Source organism: Simochromis diagramma, unplaced genomic scaffold (assembly GCF_900408965.1).
Source record: "Simochromis diagramma unplaced genomic scaffold, fSimDia1.1 OVJJ01000205.1, whole genome shotgun sequence".
Classification (NCBI taxonomy): Eukaryota; Metazoa; Chordata; class Actinopteri; order Cichliformes; family Cichlidae; genus Simochromis; species Simochromis diagramma.
In genome coordinates this window covers 14856837-14874133 of record NW_024386782.1, presented here as the reverse complement: position 1 = coordinate 14874133, position 17297 = coordinate 14856837, and the positions used below count along the sequence as shown (strand labels likewise).

Here is a 17297-nt window from a genome sequence, read left to right as displayed (position 1 = left end):
AACATTTTTTTAAGCTTCAAAAGTTTATCTTTGGGTGGGTGCTTTAAGGTTACACTGAGCTGTCTGCTTCAATTTCAGTTAAAGAGAAAAAAAGACTAAGTGATTTGTATTTAGCGTAGTTTTGCCAGTAGAAATTGAATTCCCAACAGACTTTTTAAAATCAGGTTTTATAATATTTAACTTCTGCCACACTGATCTCAAAAGGTAAATGAATAAACAAAGGTTACTTTTTCTGCAGTGCACTCACCTGGATTTCCCGGGCATGGTACATTATTATAAGACCAAGCAATATAACAGTGGAAAGGCTGATAAGGCATTTCAGTGCAAATGAGTATGAAGATTCCTAGGGTGAGAAACAAAAAAGGACATGAGAGACAAAATTAGAAATAGCCACCAAAATTAAAACCATTCTCTTAATATGTGCAAACATCATAGAGTATCATATATAGGAGTACAACATTACAGTCAAAGAGTGTTCACCATTACACAACTCATATTTTCTAGGTTTAAAATAATAAGATATATACATGTCATTTTAACCTCTATGGTATAGCTATATGTATACAGATGACACTACACAACTGCATCTATACATAGCACCCTCAAACACACACTAACACATACACACACACACACGCTACTTATTAGCTGAAGCCCAACAAGAGCCCACATAATGGGGTTTCACGAACAGCGCAGTCAGGATGTTGCTAAACAATACAGCTGCAGGTGGAGGTGTAGCCTGATATTATCTATGGACACCATTTCCCACCATCTAAACTACCAATTAATCAAAGCCCAGCACTAACAGGGGGACTTTCCACTTAATGGTAGGTGCAGAAAAGGCAAGGATGGTATTAGCAGGGGGGCCAGCACAATGAGCACTGCTGGTGATAAATAGGCCGGCTGGATGCTCACGCAGGAAAGCTCTTTGTATGTGTGTACGCGTTTGTACATGGGGGCCGTAGATCTAGAAAATGAGAACCTGTGCTACTCAAATCCTCCCCCAACCCTCTATGTTGGTAAAATGCCAACTGATAAATCAATTTAACAACCATGGTGTAAAAATGCTGCTCTGCAGCAGGCTAATGATCATAGTGTTGTTATTACAATAACAACACTGACGACAAACGATTAAAAAAACCAAGTGGAAATATCATTCATAATTGCCAGTGAGATGACAGTCCTTGCTTCTCCATATATGTTGTCCTTCGGTGGTCCATATTACAGAATTATTTTTAGCCATCAACTAGATTGCTTTGCCCCTCAGGTTGGCGACATGTTCTCAAGACATTCTAATGTCTGAAATTGTTTTGAAAGTCCCTGATGAAATAATACAGAGTAAACCAATTAATCCACGTGCCAGAGGTTCAAGGATTTTTAAGTCCCAGTGCTCACTGCCTCTTTACATGTTCCCTCCTTCAGGGCTCAGAAAACCTTTGCTGAGCCGCGAGCGTCTGCTCCATGACGGGACGTGAGATGGAAAAATGGACCAGCCACAGCACATGCTACCTGTCTGATGTGGGAAGGCTGCGGTGCTGCTCAGAGACATTAGGTCATTTCCATTTCAGCTGAGGTCAGTATGATGAATGGACTGAACAAAACTCAGTAACAGTCACAGACAAATCTATTGACTTTCTTAAAACCCCATAAATCATCCTATAGATTACCCCACCAACTTACTATATTTTAGAGACACAAACCCTTCCTCACACACATATGAAAGAAAGAACACAATTAAAATGCACACACAGACACAAACAGGCAAAAACAAAATCGATCCCTTTTTTAAAGGAAAAAGTTGATGCTTTTTAAAGAATTTCAGTATGTCATTCACAAAATATTGAAAAACTTCTAATTGCCCATAATGATTACCATGACAGTTAGCACACTCCAATCCTGCACACATAAAGTAAAAATACCCATTAAGACAAGCACATCATATGAATAATTAATGATTCATTATGCATTTTCAGCTTTAAAATTTTCACAAATGCATGCTGCATTCCTCTCTTTCTGCTGACAGTGAAAAAAAGTCTTGTTCAGAAAGTGGTTTATTTACTATAAGCTCATTTATGACTGACTGTAAAAGATCAACAAAGAAAAAGCAGTAGCCCCTTAAACCAGAATTACTTCTAAGGCCAGTAAGGGACAAGTCCACTGTTTGTAGAAAGAAGTCAAATTGACTTAAAAAAAAAAAGTACAAGAAAAATATTTTTTGAACTAGAACTTTGTTGAGCACTTTCTTAAGAGTTTAAATCAACATTTTGTACACGAGGATTAAAAAAAAGGACAATAAAGCAGGATGTGCGATCATATGAGCATGCAGCATCCTCAGATTATGTGACCAGATAATACCAACATTCTGCAAACTGCAAAAGTGCTCGTTTTGTTTTAGTAATGTAGGCAACATATATGCCAAAGCTGCAATTCTTATAGAACTGACAGGGGGCCTTCCAATGTCCTTGTCTCACAGAGAGTATGAGTCGGGTTTGGAAGTACTTTGCATTTGAGGAGAATGACCGAGAGGTGATGGGCTAAGTGATTTACAAAAGCAACATGCAAACGAGCCTTTTCCACTTTAGTAAAGCTCTTAAAAGACTCACATCCACATTTTTTCAAAGAATTCAAGTCAGTTAAGTATTAGATCATATTAACAACCTCCAAAAGGTCGTTCTCTTTATGTTATCCTGGAGATCAGCTGTGACACACGTTTGCAGTTGCTAATGTTATGTGAATGTTCAAGCTAATGTAATGTAACAAACGTTATACCTCATAGTAAACTTTAGCAGGCCACTCAGCAATCATCCTAACATCTCAGTCTGTGCCTGTCAGCAACATAATGTTAAGATTTTCTGCTCTGTACTTTTGTTGCTTTTATTTACAGAAATGTCACTGTTGTAATGTTCAAGTGGTTTTTTTGTGTGTTTTTTTTAAATAAAGAAGTTTAAATAAGTGGGATGGCTCTGTAGTGGTGTACAGATTTGCTTGGCATACTAAAGGTCAGTAGCTCACTTCCAGTCGGAGAAACCTGGGGGCTTTTTGTCCCCTTGGGATTGTGTCAGGAAGAGTGCTTTGTGTTTAGGTGCATGGTAGTATGAAACTAGTATTATGGCATCCATTCATCAGGTTCTCAGTCAGATTAATTCCTCGCTTGTGACAGCTCAAAACTCAAGGCTTGAGAACAGTCAACAGACCATGCACTTAAATTTTCAAACACTAGGTCTTCTATCCTACTTTGTTTTTACTGACTCCAGAGAAGAAAGAAAACAGCTCTGTGACCTATCATATCGCTGCAGTGTCAGCTCCACAGTAAACAGTCTAATAAATAATGTGGTGGGACTTGTGCCGCACTAAGTGAAGGATATTCTTCCCCCATATATGACACACTAGGGTTGACTGTTTGACACTGATGGACAATGACAGGCCAAGGGGTGGGAGCTTGGTCACCACAGTGACCCTGAAAACCCACTGCCTCGCCAGTGTCCTCGTTCAAGAGTCCCTCTTGTCTCTAGAGTGTGCTGCGTCATTGCCACTCCTACAAACTGATGCAGTTTGAAAAACCTGGAACTTCATTCCCACCTTTTATTCTCACTTGCCGACCTCTTCATTTCTATGTGTCTTTATCTCTCTTTGTATGAATCTTTATGGCTCTTGTTGTCCGCTTTGCTCCACTATCCCAGTTTCCTTCTGCCAATAATGGCAATAGCAATGGAATCAGTCCTTTGGGTACGTGCCAATATAATGCCAATAACTAAAACTTTTAAGTAGTGACAAAAATAGACCTACCAGCAAAAAAAATAACCCCAAAAAGACAAAACAAGTTCCAAAAAGACAATATCTTTTAATAGAATAAATAGTCTATTAGTCATTGTGCAGATCACATGACACTTCTTTTTACTTCTATTGGAGCAATACTCCCAGTTGCTTTGTTGCATACTGTACGTCAGTGTCTGTGCTAATAATCACTCTTCATGAAACTGACAGCTGCCAACCCCACACAACTCAAACATAACAATAGAAGTGACAACACACAGGGCTCCCACTCATGCATCACACACACACACACACAGACGCACACACGCACAACCTACCTTAGTGTAAACCCCCCATGACAGTTCCGTCTCTGTCACCATGACAACAATCCCAAACATCCCAAAGATTAGAGCGTAATCGCTTAACCGTTTCCGCTTCTCAAACAACGCCCTCCGGTGGCCGAGCTTGTAGCCAATGTCCCTGTTCTTCTTCTGGGGTGCCCGCCCACTGCCCCGCCCACTGCCTTCCCTGACCAAGCTCTCGTTGGATGCCTTGCTGGGGTCTTCGCCGCCGTTGCCCTTGGACACCACCACCTCCAGGCCAGAGCTGTGCAGCGTCTGCAAGGGTTGCGTCTCCGAGTCGAGCTCCGCGAGGTTGCGGCGCGACGAGGACGCCAGGCTGCCCACTAGTGGTCTCACCACTCCGCCATTGTACTTGCAGGTGTTCATGGCTATCTGAGGGAGTCGGCCACAGCTCTCAGAGAGGGAGGGCTTGGATCCAGCATGGCTCAGCTTCTTCTGCTCAGTATTGGCCTGTGAACAGGAAGCAAAGGAATTAGCACAATACTACCACAACTTTATAAAAAAATAATAATAATAATAATTAAAGGTGTAAAAACCGACAGCAGGTTGAAGAGACGCACAGGTTTAGACTTTAAATAGAGCATTGATGTGGGAGTTACATCACTGCAGCTCTGGAGAGGGCACGGAGACGAGAGGATCTTGCAAAACAATATTGGTTATAAAAGGAGACAAATTTAGTGCTTAGCAGGACATGTGTCCAAGCGTACAGCATGAATCAAAATAGCAATAGTTCTGGTTTCAAAGCCCCACATATGGAGGGTTTTTCCTTGAGTAACAAACTGATAGCTTCTAACCAAGTTGCAGCTCTTCATTAAGAACAGCCTGTTTCTGTGAGTAGTAAAAGCAGGATTTTTCCTGTTAAACATTTGGAGCCCTCTTTTTGTGGAGGTTTTCCCACAAAAAGAGCTCCCCTTCAAGAAATGCCATCCAAACTGCATGGCTCAAAAATAAATTAATAATGGATGAAAGGGGTTTTGATGTATAAATAAAACCATATAACCAATATTGGACCCTACAAAGTGCAGAAAATTGAATCTTTGCGCAGCACAAATTTAGATATAAATGATTAATGCACAGCATGGCCCTTTTTCCTGTCAGACAAACATTTTTCCCCTGCAGAGATGAGCAGCTAGCTGCCCAAAAGAGGAGAAGAAGAAGAAGAAAAAAATAACACGGATCTCCTTAATTCAGGTGTCCCAGCTTCTCACTAATTTAACAAAACAGTATAAAGTGTTTATTGCGTTTCATGTCTGTTGAAGGCACAGCAAGCTTACAGGAAAACTGAAGAACAAAGGATGACACAAGCATCCTTGTGAAAATATTAAGTTTTCACCACTGAAAACAGTATATTCTTCATTATAAGGGGGATGGGGACTCATTTTTTTCTCTTTCGTTTTAAAATCACCTTCTAACCCGATGCTATGAGATGTGCCTCCTATGAGATGTGCCTCCTATGAGATGTGCCTCCTCTTTTACTGAGTCCTATATCACTTCTGCTGTTCTTGGTAGATAGGAATGAGTTTCTGCCCCGGCAACGCAGACAGAAAATGTTCAATCCATGCAGAGACTATAGAGCAGTCACCCCAGAAGCATCTATCTGCCGGTCTATCCCTTGCCCTTCAGAGACTTGGGCCGATTATCATAATGGGTTATGAAAACTTCACATGGAACAGTGCTTTTTCCGAAACAAGTCAGGGGTGTGCGATAGCACTGCTGGCCCTTTTTTATCAGCCCTGACAAAGCATGCCTAATGCCTTTAAATGTGCTGGTGGGAATACAGAAGGGCAGCCCTAATGGAAATTTACTAACTCTGGGCCTGTGATGCTATCATCTTGCACATATTGTGGCTCCATGAGAACAGGACTAAAGGTTAAGGATAAGTGCAGCCCATAGTGTTTCTAATCCCCTTTCCTGTATTAAATTGCTTTTTAATCTGTGCCATTAGGACCTCTGTACACTTGTGAAGACTGAAGTGAGTGAACTTTACGTTTGAATGACAGGAAAGACTGCAGAATTAGATGCTGATATGGCAGTCCTACCAAAGATGATGGAAGAGGATATAATTAGAACAGGAGGAGCTGAATTTTCCTAATCTAACTTTTCCCGCAGAAGCTTCTTGGATAAAAGGGTCTTGTGAATGAATTTAAATTAATTCTAACAGTTTGCATCTTATTGACATCGAGGATTAGAATCCCCAAATATGGATTTATTTCAGTGTCAAGTAAAGTTTGAAAAGATTTCACACAAATTATGCCTTCCTCTGGCTTCCTCTGCTTCAGGAAACCATTGAAGCAGTCAACATAACCCAATACAAAGGGCATCTCAAAACAGTAATTTTTTAAATATAAATTTCAAATGATTACTCATTATAGCCCATCAGAAATCCAGTATCTCAAATTATTATTAGTACACACAGAACATCCCAAGCCAGACAGCCAGTAGATTCAATGCTATGCTATGTTGCACCTTATCTGGAAATCAAGGTCCTGGAGTTTAGTGGAAGATTAAAGTAAATATCCAGGGTATTTTAAAACCCAGTGTAAAGTTTCTGCAGTCTGATGATGTTGAAGGCCATGTTGTCTGCTGGCAGTTGGTCCACTGTGTTTTATCCAGGCCAAAGTCAACACAGCTGCTCAACCAGGAGGTTTTAGAGCATGTCATGCTTCCATCCAAAGACAAGTTTCATGGAGAAGCAGAAAGGGACTTTTTCCACAATACTCTAAATTCTTGAGACGCAAATGTCAAAAATATCACCGGTCGTGAATCAAAGATATGTACAGACTGCGTCAGAAGAGAAACAGCAGAGCTGAATCATCCCGCAAAATACAGCTGGATCGATCTCAACCATAAGCAGTCTGTATTTAGAAAGCCATTTTATTAAATTCTAATAAATATTTCAAAAGTCATTACCAATGCATCAATAAAGTCCTTTTACTAGCATTAAGATCCAAAGCAGAAAAGCCTGTCTTTCCTTTAAATGCTTGGGATTGTCATAGTAACTGGTGAGCAACTGCAAAATATCCTTATTCCTTTGGTTTTAAATGTTATAAACATGATGTCACTCATTCTCAAGAGATAATTTCCAACTTTTGTGTGGGAGGTAAATAACACTGAAGTTTCACTTCTTGCTGATCCCGTGTTATTTTTAGTCTCAGTCAAACTTCCTGAGATGCTTGATATGCAAATATGGATGGCAAACTATAAAAGCTGACAAAAAAATTATATCACAGAGACTTACTGAAGACCACTACTTCAAGCATCGCTTGTGGATTTCTGTGAGAATGTACAGTAAAAAGGTCGTCCAACACAGAGGTATTCTGACTCAAGCGTTTCACATGTATAAGATGGCTTTTTTCCTGACAGTCATCCTCGTGTTTTGAGTGAGTCTGTAAATCAGTGTGTGTTAGTATGCTTACTTCAATAGACTAAACCAGGGGTAGGCAACCTTTCTGATGGCGAGTGCCATTTAAAATTTCCTCAGAAGTCAGTGTGCCATATGATTGCATTAGCAATAAATTTAATAACGCTCTAAATGAGCAGTTACACAATATATAGAACCACTTTATAGAATTATATTTGTTTGCAGATGTTGGCAGCTATCAGTGAATAGTTATCAGCTATTTTGAAACAAAAAAAGACTTTTTATCCATAACAGCAAATGAACTGTACAACAGAAAATGCAAATGCTATTTATGGACTCCTCACAACAATGATAAGAAAAATAAACTAAGCCAATATGGCATGTCTGTTAATACAGAGACACACATGTTAATATGATCTCTGGTCTCCTACTCAGAGACACAGGTCTCCGAGTGTCCAGCATTCAGACGGCTACCTGAGGACACTTATGTGAGAGAAAATCTGCTCACACAGATATGTAGAGCCTTATTTATACTGTCAATATGGCCTCTGCAATGTTCTGAAGACAGTTAAACTTGTCAGGTAGTGATGTCCAGCAGGTGAAAATGCAAGCTCCATGAACACGCACAGCTGTGGATTCCAGCTGCTTCGATGTTGCATTAACTGGCATTAACTCAGCCAGTTAATGCGAGACAAATCCAGCTGCTCATTAAAGATTTCTGATTTGATCAGAAAATAAAACATTGGTCTATACACCTGAAAGTCCCAATTTGCGAAGTGCACCGCTGGCGGGGCCATTTATTTTTTGATGCACCTTCTCAGATTAATTCACTGCGTGTCGCCGGGGCATTTTGACTAAAGACCGGCCCACCAGGTATTAAAGCCATAAAGCCTTTGAATGAAAACAAACGCTGTTGTGACAGTGATGTACAGTCTTGTTGATATATGTATGATTTCTATACATTTTACATCAGATAAAAACTTTGGTTGTAAGCTTCAGATAATTATTTAATAACTGCCAGACATTTTAAATGAGAATAAGAAAGTATTTCTTTGTGCCCCCCTTTCGCTGTTAATGCCCCACCTGGCCCTCCCTAGCAAAACTTTGCTAGACCCGCCCCTGCACAGTTACCAGCTGTCAGCTACGTAGAAAAAGGATCCTGGTGTTATTTGTCTCTCAGAAACAGTTCATAACTTCCCTTCAACTCATTCATGTCACCTAAAAGGTAAACCTGTTTCTCCATCACCTGTTCAGCTCTGATGATTCAGTAAGGACGTCTCCTGGTTTCATCTTCATGTTTCCCTCTCACCAGATATACAAACCGATATCATGACCAGCAGCTTTACAGCTGTGGCTCCAGCAAACCTCAGCTGATACTAGAAATTAATATCAAATAAATTCTAACAACAGCTGATCAAGCTTAAACGTGCTGCTGTTGTTTAGCGCGACCTCCAGCGATAGCCCCGTTCTGGCGCAAAGTGGGCGATAAACAAACAAGAGAGAAAAGCCCATCAGCTGATTATTGATCAGTTTCATGATTAAAGTAGCAACAGGAGAGAGAGGGGAGAGAATGAGAGGAGAAGAAGAGGCAGCTGTGCAGCATAACGACAGAATAAATCCACCTTTGTGTCTTTTTCCATCCTAGACAAACTGCGTCACTTCTCAGCTCAACACCAAAAGGGTAATAATTTCTGTGGACGATTCCGTCTTTTTACGTGATGGTTGGCAACTCTACTAACTAACCTTATGAATAAAATAAAGTTCACTATCAGTAACATCATAGCACCCACCCAGCTGTATAGAAACTCTGTCATGCTAGCTAGTACGCAGTATGAGTTATTGTAACTGACTGTAAAAAGTCAGCACAACGAAAATAAACTACACCTGCCGACCCAGATAGACTGCAGGTTATAACTTCTTACCTGAAGTTCAGTTCACCTGACACTCGGACCAGCGGCTGCCTCTCCTCCTCCTGCCTCACCTCTCCCTTATCCACCTGCTGGCCTCCACCACTTGTTAATGTTACTGAATCTGTGGAAGCTCCACCACAGCCACCACCAAACAACTGAGTTATTTTACGCCAGCATCTGGCCAATCCACCACCTTTCATTGTTTATACCGTTACAAAAAAAAAAAAAATCATCGGGCCACTGAGCAAATGCCCGGTATGCCCGATGGCCAGTCCAGCTATGGTCGTGCCATCAGTTAACCCTTCGCGTGCCAACTGTGGCAGGCGTGTATGGGGCACCGTTTGTAAAGTGAAACATGCTGAAATTAACAGCAACATTTTTCCACATTTAGCTCAAAACAAGTAATTTTTTACAACATTTAGTAAAATATTTGTAACTTTTCATATTTAAAACAGAATTTTAAATTTTAATCTAAATGTTAAATATTCAATTTAAATGTTAAATGTTAAATCTAAATATTATATTTAAATCTAAATGTTAAATGTTAAATCTAAATGTTAAATCTAAATGCTAAATGTTAAATGTTAAATCTAAATGTTTAGGCTAACATGCAAATTTATTGCACGGATCAGCGGAAATACCAAAATAAAAGCTTTCCGAAAACCTCCGGTGCAAAAGTGTGCCGGTAGTGGTCAGACACGTTCTCACTCCCAAAGCGTAATAATTTTCGCTAGGTGACAAATTGTCAACATTTTATGCTTTGGGGTACCCAACACGTTCCTAAATTACGGCATCGGAAAAAGGAGAGCACATGAGAACCGTTTGGACTCAATCTACACATGTTCGTTCATTTTCTAAAAATCGATTTGGAAAACACTATTTTACGTTATTTAACTGCTAGTAAAGGTTATGAATAAGGTTATAGTTAGGGATAAGGTTAGGTTTAGGGCTGGAACACATGGCTGGAACGTCTATTATGGCGGGACCGTCATTCCACTGGAATTCAGCCATAACCCGACCATGAGAAAGCACGTCCGGCGATTTAGCTGAAAACATCGGAAGATCCGTTTTGTCGGCCATCCAAAGGTTTAGCAGTAGTGCACTCTTAGCAGCTGCAGTCTCCACTTCACAATCGCTGCAGCACATGTCCAGCAAAATCGCTGGGTAGGCAAGAAGTGAAGCAGCACATGGCAGGGAGAAGTGAGGAGGAGAACAGACAATTTTGCACCGGAGGTTTTCGGGAAGCTTTTATTTTGGTATTTCCGTTGATCCGTACAATAAATTTGCATATTAGCCTAAACATTTAGATTTAACATTTAACATTTAGATTTAAATATAATATTTAGATTTAACATTTAGATTTAACATTTAACATTTAGATTTAAATATAATATTTAGATTTAATATTTAACATTTAGATTTAATATTTAACATATGATGAAAAGTTACAAATATTTTACTAAATGTTGTAAAAATTACTCGACAAAATATGTTTTTGTAAGGTTTTGAGCTAAATGTGGAAAAATGTTGCCGTTAATTTCAGCATGTTTCACTTTACAAACGGCGCCCCATACACGTGCCTAGGGTTGCCGAGCCCTGGACTAAACTAATAAACCAGCCTGATAGAGTGCCGCCCGGCCAGTGTAGTCCTCTCTCCTTTCTCCTGGTGGTATCTACTTTCCACCATAAACACGTCCCTTTCACTCAGTTTCATGGCTGAAAATTTTGAAATATTTCCAACAGATTAATTACAGTCACTACAGTCACTGTTGAGCAAGTTTTGAAAAATCTAAATTAGTCACTCTGAGCTTTTCCACAATTTCCACTGCAAATCACCCATACCGCTCCATGCAAACATTTTCATTCATTTCAGTCAAATTAAATATTTTTTTAAAATAGTACGTTTAAAAAGTAAGAAATGCAGCAGCGCAGGGCAGCGCTGCGCAATCCAACCGCTCTCTCTCGCTTACCATTGTCATTCACGTGTCGGACGTTCAGTGAACGCAGCCTCTCGTTGCAGATCTTCTACGAAACTGCTGGCTTAAAACGGGTCATTAGCATTAATATGGACCCTGCTGACCGCATGTGACGGGCACACTTTCCAGTCTAAAAGCGCTGTGAACGCCCATCTACTCCCCGACTTCCTGCTTCTGTTGCCCATTGTCCAACCTGATTTGCACCAGTGTTTTGTCCCAACCTGCACACGGGTGTGACTTCTTAAGAAGCAAGTGTTCACCTCCAGTGAAAATAAATTACATGATCAGCCCTATCATGCAGTACAAATTAATGCTGCGCTTTGGAATGCCATACTCCCACATTAGGAAATTCAAAGAAATGTTATTATAGTTCATTAAAACTAACCTTAAAACTAAGAATACAAAAAAAAACTTAAGAAAAAAATAAAATAAATCGGTAAATCGGTGTAAAGTTTCAGTTAGTTATTATGTAATATACTTAGTTTTTAAGTTTGTTGATCAGGTACAAAAGAGAAAAGAAAAAATCGAAACTTGTCTGATGATGTATTTATTTACATGTTTGAGACTTTGTATGTGTGCAAGACCGAGTCAGCTGCTTTCAAAACCTTCTGTGCTTTTCTTGTTTTATCTTTACTGGTGTTCATATATCTTGTCTTCGACATATAACCTCCATGCAATTATAATTAGAGAGGTTAAAACTGAGGCTGGAATTAATAAGAGAAAAAATAAACTAAATCTAAACATTTTCAAACACAAAACTAAACTGAAAGAAGAAGAAAAAACGCACTCAGTGAATGAACTGAAACTGAATTAAAAGCAAAAAAAAATTAAAATAAAAAAAAAAAAACATTATAAAAGCTCTTCTTGGCAGATACAAAATTAGGCACACCCAACTGTATATCCTGCTCATCTCATGTTCTGAACAGAACAAAATGACCATCATTTTGTAGCTGTTTCATGAGACATGAGACCTTGAACTTACTAGTGTTTAGTGATGTCAACAATTTAAGCCACAACATTTTTAGCCTACATCATACTTTATATAACTCACAAGTTATGGCTGAGCATCTGCTTACCTTTGATGCTGGATGTTTTGGCCTTGGCTTGTAAAAACTTGCAATGATTTAGCAGGAAAAAAATGCAAAAAAGAAAAAGAAGTTGTACAGATTCCCCCTCTCTAGTTATCTGTTAATTTGCAGTTCTCACTAGGTGTGAGCACTGCTCATTGGTCAGACTACCTGTAGGAACAATTAGCCAGCAACAAACATTTGTTTGTGATTGTCCATTGGCATACTCAGACTATAAATACACACAGTCAGGCTAAACACCTGTGTGTTGACACATTGGAGCAGAGATGATGAACATCAGCAAGAAGAATTCCCGACAGATTCAGCTCATGAGGGCAAGAGGAGAACTGGCGCCAGAGATTTAAAGGTATTTTGCAAGCCTGGGAATTAAACTGTCACTGTAAACTGTACACCAGCACAAGATGGAAAGACAACGCCGACCGCTGAAACTAAGGAAACTGCAAAAATAAGCAACAAAGTAAATTACTATATTGGGTACACATACAGTATCAGTTCTATGACACATTACATAACCAGCCTGTTTATTGCTGTGTTGATAATGTTTTGTTTTTTTGGACTTCCACAGTGATGTCCTGGCTGATAGATTGACCAACAAGAGTTGACTGTACAAGTGGTATTTGTCGTGCCTGAAGAAAGCTTGGCTGTAAGTATGGAAAGACCCAATTCTTTCCATTGATAGAGAACCACAATAAGGAGGCAAAGCTTCAAAAGGCTCTTCAGTGGATAGAATCAGGGGAAATATGGCACTAATCTACTATCTTCACTAAAGAAACCACTGTGACCCTATGCACGGTCTCATTTCCGATGGAAAAACCACTTTGTTGCCAAATCAAGCTCCATGTCTGATGGTTTCAGACACGGTGCAGGTCCTGTGGTCACTGTAAGGGAATCACAGACAGACTGTATTCTGAACAGACAATTTTGAAGCAAGTTGCTGCAGCTAGTATCAGAGAACCTTATGGCCAGAATCATAGTTTCTTCCAAGACATCGACCTAAAGCAAACTACTACTTCGGCCTAAATCAGAGGGGATCAACTGGGTAAAAACTCCAGAGTCACTGGTTGGAGTTTGCTTGGCACTCCATGAAAGACTTCCTCCATACGGAAGCAGGAACTTGTTCATGCCATAAAAGTGTTTTGAAGATTTTTTTTGTTTAAAAATCTCATTATGGTCAAGGACCAACCAGGGACAGGCTAGCTATTTTAAGTCAATGTATGATCCACTTGCTGTTGTAAACTCATTTAAGGAAAAAGTGCTCAAGTTCAAAAACAGAAGCAAGAAAAAGAATTTTGTTTTTTTTTAAAGACATGGCCTACATGTTTTGTTCATATGGGTTAAAAAAAATCATTTTCAGAGTAAACTATGAGCTGGTGTGTATCAGAGAAGGATTTTTTAGTGCTAAAAAATAAACCAGGGTGTGATAATAAAACTGAAAATATGCACAATAAAAATAGCAGACAACTTAAACATACTAAAATCTAACTCTGGATTCCTCTTTGTATAACTCAAGAGTCCTTCACAGATTTTACACCAAGAGTCCTCACATTGCTTTCCAAAACCTCAGAACACCCAACCAATTCCAAAATACTCTCACCCACTTAGCCAGCTACCCGAGCCCCTTTGCTTTTCATATGTTTCCCTTCACCCAGACTAAACAGCAGAAAGGCACGCCGGACCATTGTCATCCCCTGATGACCCCACAGAGGAGCCATGGGTGGGGGCTGCCTGTCCAGCCAACCAACAGCTCAATTTTAGGCTGAACAGCACGTAGCATTCAGGCTTTTTGAAATTGAGACTTATAATGAAATTGAAAAGCCTCAGTGCAGAACAGTTTAGATGATGGCAACTCTTCGTCTTGCATTTCTCCCTCTCTGCTTCATTCTCCATCCAGCTCAAATCAAATAGAAAATCCTCACTCCTGTGTTGTAGTCTTGAAGGCTTATATACTCTAAAATGGAATAGTGTATTATTAATATTAATTGGGTGAGTGTTTGTAAGTTTGAGCACGTGGGTGCCAGTCTATTTAATTGTGTGTGTGTGGCAGGAGGAGTGGGGGTGGTCGGGGGGTTGCATATGTGTGATAGAAGTACATGCTGAGTCTCTGCCATGCTCTGGATTAGGTTGGATATTGATGCAGACAGCGTAAAGCAACGAAAACGAGCTCGAGGAGAAATTGTTTGAGAAGATCCATGTGTTTGTGTAAAATCTGCGAGCAGACGACAGATGCTGACAAGTCCGATATGAAAGGAAGGTCACAAATGAGGGAGACGCGGGAAAAGCGACAAAGTAAGGTAGGGATCTAGAAATCGAGGAAACATAAAAGGGTGAAAACAGAAAGAGATAAATGAAAGAGAAGACAGACAGCTCCCTATGGGTGTCTCTGCCAGCCCCTGGAGTGATTGAGAGCTGCAGGCTACACTCTCCAGTTTGTCCCTGCACACTAGACGCTGTCACATTTCTCTGACAGGCCAGCAGGAAACAGGGCTCCTCCATCCATCCCTAGCCAGCATGTGGATCATTACTCAGCACTAGCAAAGACAGGGGATAACCAGTAGCTGCAGCCCCACACTCATAAAGGAAATTACTCTGTCAGAGCTATCTGTGTGCTGAGCTGATTGAAATATTATATATTTAATGAATCATGCTGGAACATTAAATGTTTAAAGGTGAACAGCATATTCTTTAGACACATTAGGTCTGAGGAATAACACCATGATTTTAAACCTGTTATCTTGCAGTAGTGGAAAAGGTGAGACTCTTTGTGCTCAGCCTTATCACCTTATACTTCATGCCCTCATATCTCTGTAGGGGTGTCTACCTCCGGGATAAGCTACAGCTATTCTGAGTGTTTTGTGAAGACACAGCAGTTCTAGGGAGTAAGGAGAAAGCAGATGTTCAAAATTCTCACAGGATACACAGAAATGTAAAGTCGGACTGAGTTCACATGTCTGATACAATCTGTAATGTCTGAACAACTTGAAGTGCGCTGAGGTGAGCTGGTCGTGTGTCTGGAGCGAGGCTAGAGCAGGTTTGTAACAAGATAATGGGTACACCTCTTGCACTGCTTATTAAGACAATGTAGATATGGTCAAGATGTGCTGCTGATGTTAAAACAGAGCATCAGAATGGGGAAGAGAGGTGATATAAGTGACTTTGAACGTGGCGTGGTTGGTGGTGCCAGATGGGCTGGTCTGAGTTTTTGAGAAACTGCTGATCTAGTGGGATTTTTTGACGTCACCACACATCTCTAGGGTTTACAAAGAATTCCCACCCATCCAAAAGGGAAAAAAAGAGAATATCCAGTGAATGGTAATGCTCTGGGTGAAAATGCTTTGTCAGAGGTCAGAGAATAGCCAGAGTGCTTGGTTGAAATGTGTGTTTGAGTTACTTTTCCCATACTTTCAGCTCAAAGTTATGTAGTAGTCTATCTCTAAATGCTCAACGCATCAAACCTTAAAGCAGAAGAGTTAAAGCAGCACAAGAGACTGAGTGACACTCTTATCAGCTAAGAACTGAGAAAACTGCAATTTACATGGACTCACCAAAAGTGGACAACAAAATTGGAAAAATGCTGCCTGGTCTGGCGAGTCTCAATTTCTTCTGCAAAATTTTGATGATAGTGTCAGAATTTTATGAAAATGTGAAAACATGAAATATCGATGGTTCAGGTTGGTGGTTGAGCTGTAAGGGTGTGGGAGATATTTTCTTTTGGTTGCTCAAATATTGTCGCTGACCATGTCCATGATGGTTGTCTGATGGTTGCTTCCAGCGAAATAACACACCATGTCACAAAGATTAAATCATCTCAAATCGGTTTCTTGAACATGACAATGAGTTCACTGTATTCACACTGTACTGTATGATCTCCAGAGTCACCAGAAATCAGTATAAGAGAGCACCTTTGGGATGTGGTGGAACGAGAGATTCACATCATGAAAGTGCTGCTGAAAAAATCACAGTTAATTTGTGTAACTCTGTCATTTTAGTATGGGCCAAAAAATTTTCTAGCACCTTGTTGAATCTATGCCAGAAACAAATAAGACAGTTCTGTAATAGCGGAGGGCTAGTAGTAATACAAACCAGTAGTGGCAATGTGTACTTAATAAAGTGTTCAGTGAGTGCACGTACCACCTTTCAACTTATAAAGCACATTGTGTTACACAGCAATGACAGTGGAAGTGCAACGCCAGACAGGCTGACCAAAGTATTATCTGGCATCTCAGACAGTTGGCACATTGTATCCATGAGAGCATTGAAGGTCTTCTTTGTGTGTTTTAGAACCTGGTACCCTAGAAGCATTGCTGCTTCTGTTTTTCAGACCCACTGCATGCCCTGTTGCTCTCAGTGTGATAGGCTTTTGTTCTTCACTTTGCAAAATGAATCCTGGCCAGCTGGGCTTGCCAGCATAAATAGGTCAGAAGCTGCCGTTGCCCAAATAATTATGTGCATATACAAATAATTAAAACTTTGCTTGGATTTTGTAACAACCTCATGTTCTATAACAAAATAGAAAAACAATGCTATTTAGGTTTCTGTACTTACAACAGACTGACATTATTACTGTATAAGTACATTTTCAATTATAAGCCAATCATAGACAAAGACATGTCTAATGGTGCACACATTAGATTTATATTGTTCGCTCACTGCTTTGTAAATGCCACATTAATTGTGTTTTCTCTGCATTTTGAGTTACCTGTCTCCTGTTCCACTCCTTATCCTTCTTCTGTTTTTATGGCAGTGTGCAAAAAACTTCTAGGTGCGTTACCGCCACCAACTGGTATGGAGTGTGGACCAGAATGTCACTTAAGGATTAGATCCTATCATACAAATTGCTGAGGTTGGAG

At 40.0% G+C, this 17297-nt stretch overlaps 1 protein-coding gene across 2 annotated transcripts in view; it reads right to left on the bottom strand.

The window, feature by feature from the left end:
* The window catches only part of kcnn1a (potassium intermediate/small conductance calcium-activated channel, subfamily N, member 1a), a 65429-nt gene that overhangs the window by 26057 nt on the left and 22075 nt on the right, over positions 1-17297 (bottom strand). For both annotated transcript variants that reach the window (XM_040022108.1, XM_040022109.1), the window contains exons 2-3: positions 4092-4565; positions 248-343 (exon numbers count right to left, since the gene is read on the bottom strand). In XM_040022108.1, the coding sequence (XP_039878042.1) occupies positions 248-343; positions 4092-4565 (570 nt within the window). The remainder of the gene's footprint in view (positions 1-247; positions 344-4091; positions 4566-17297) is intronic.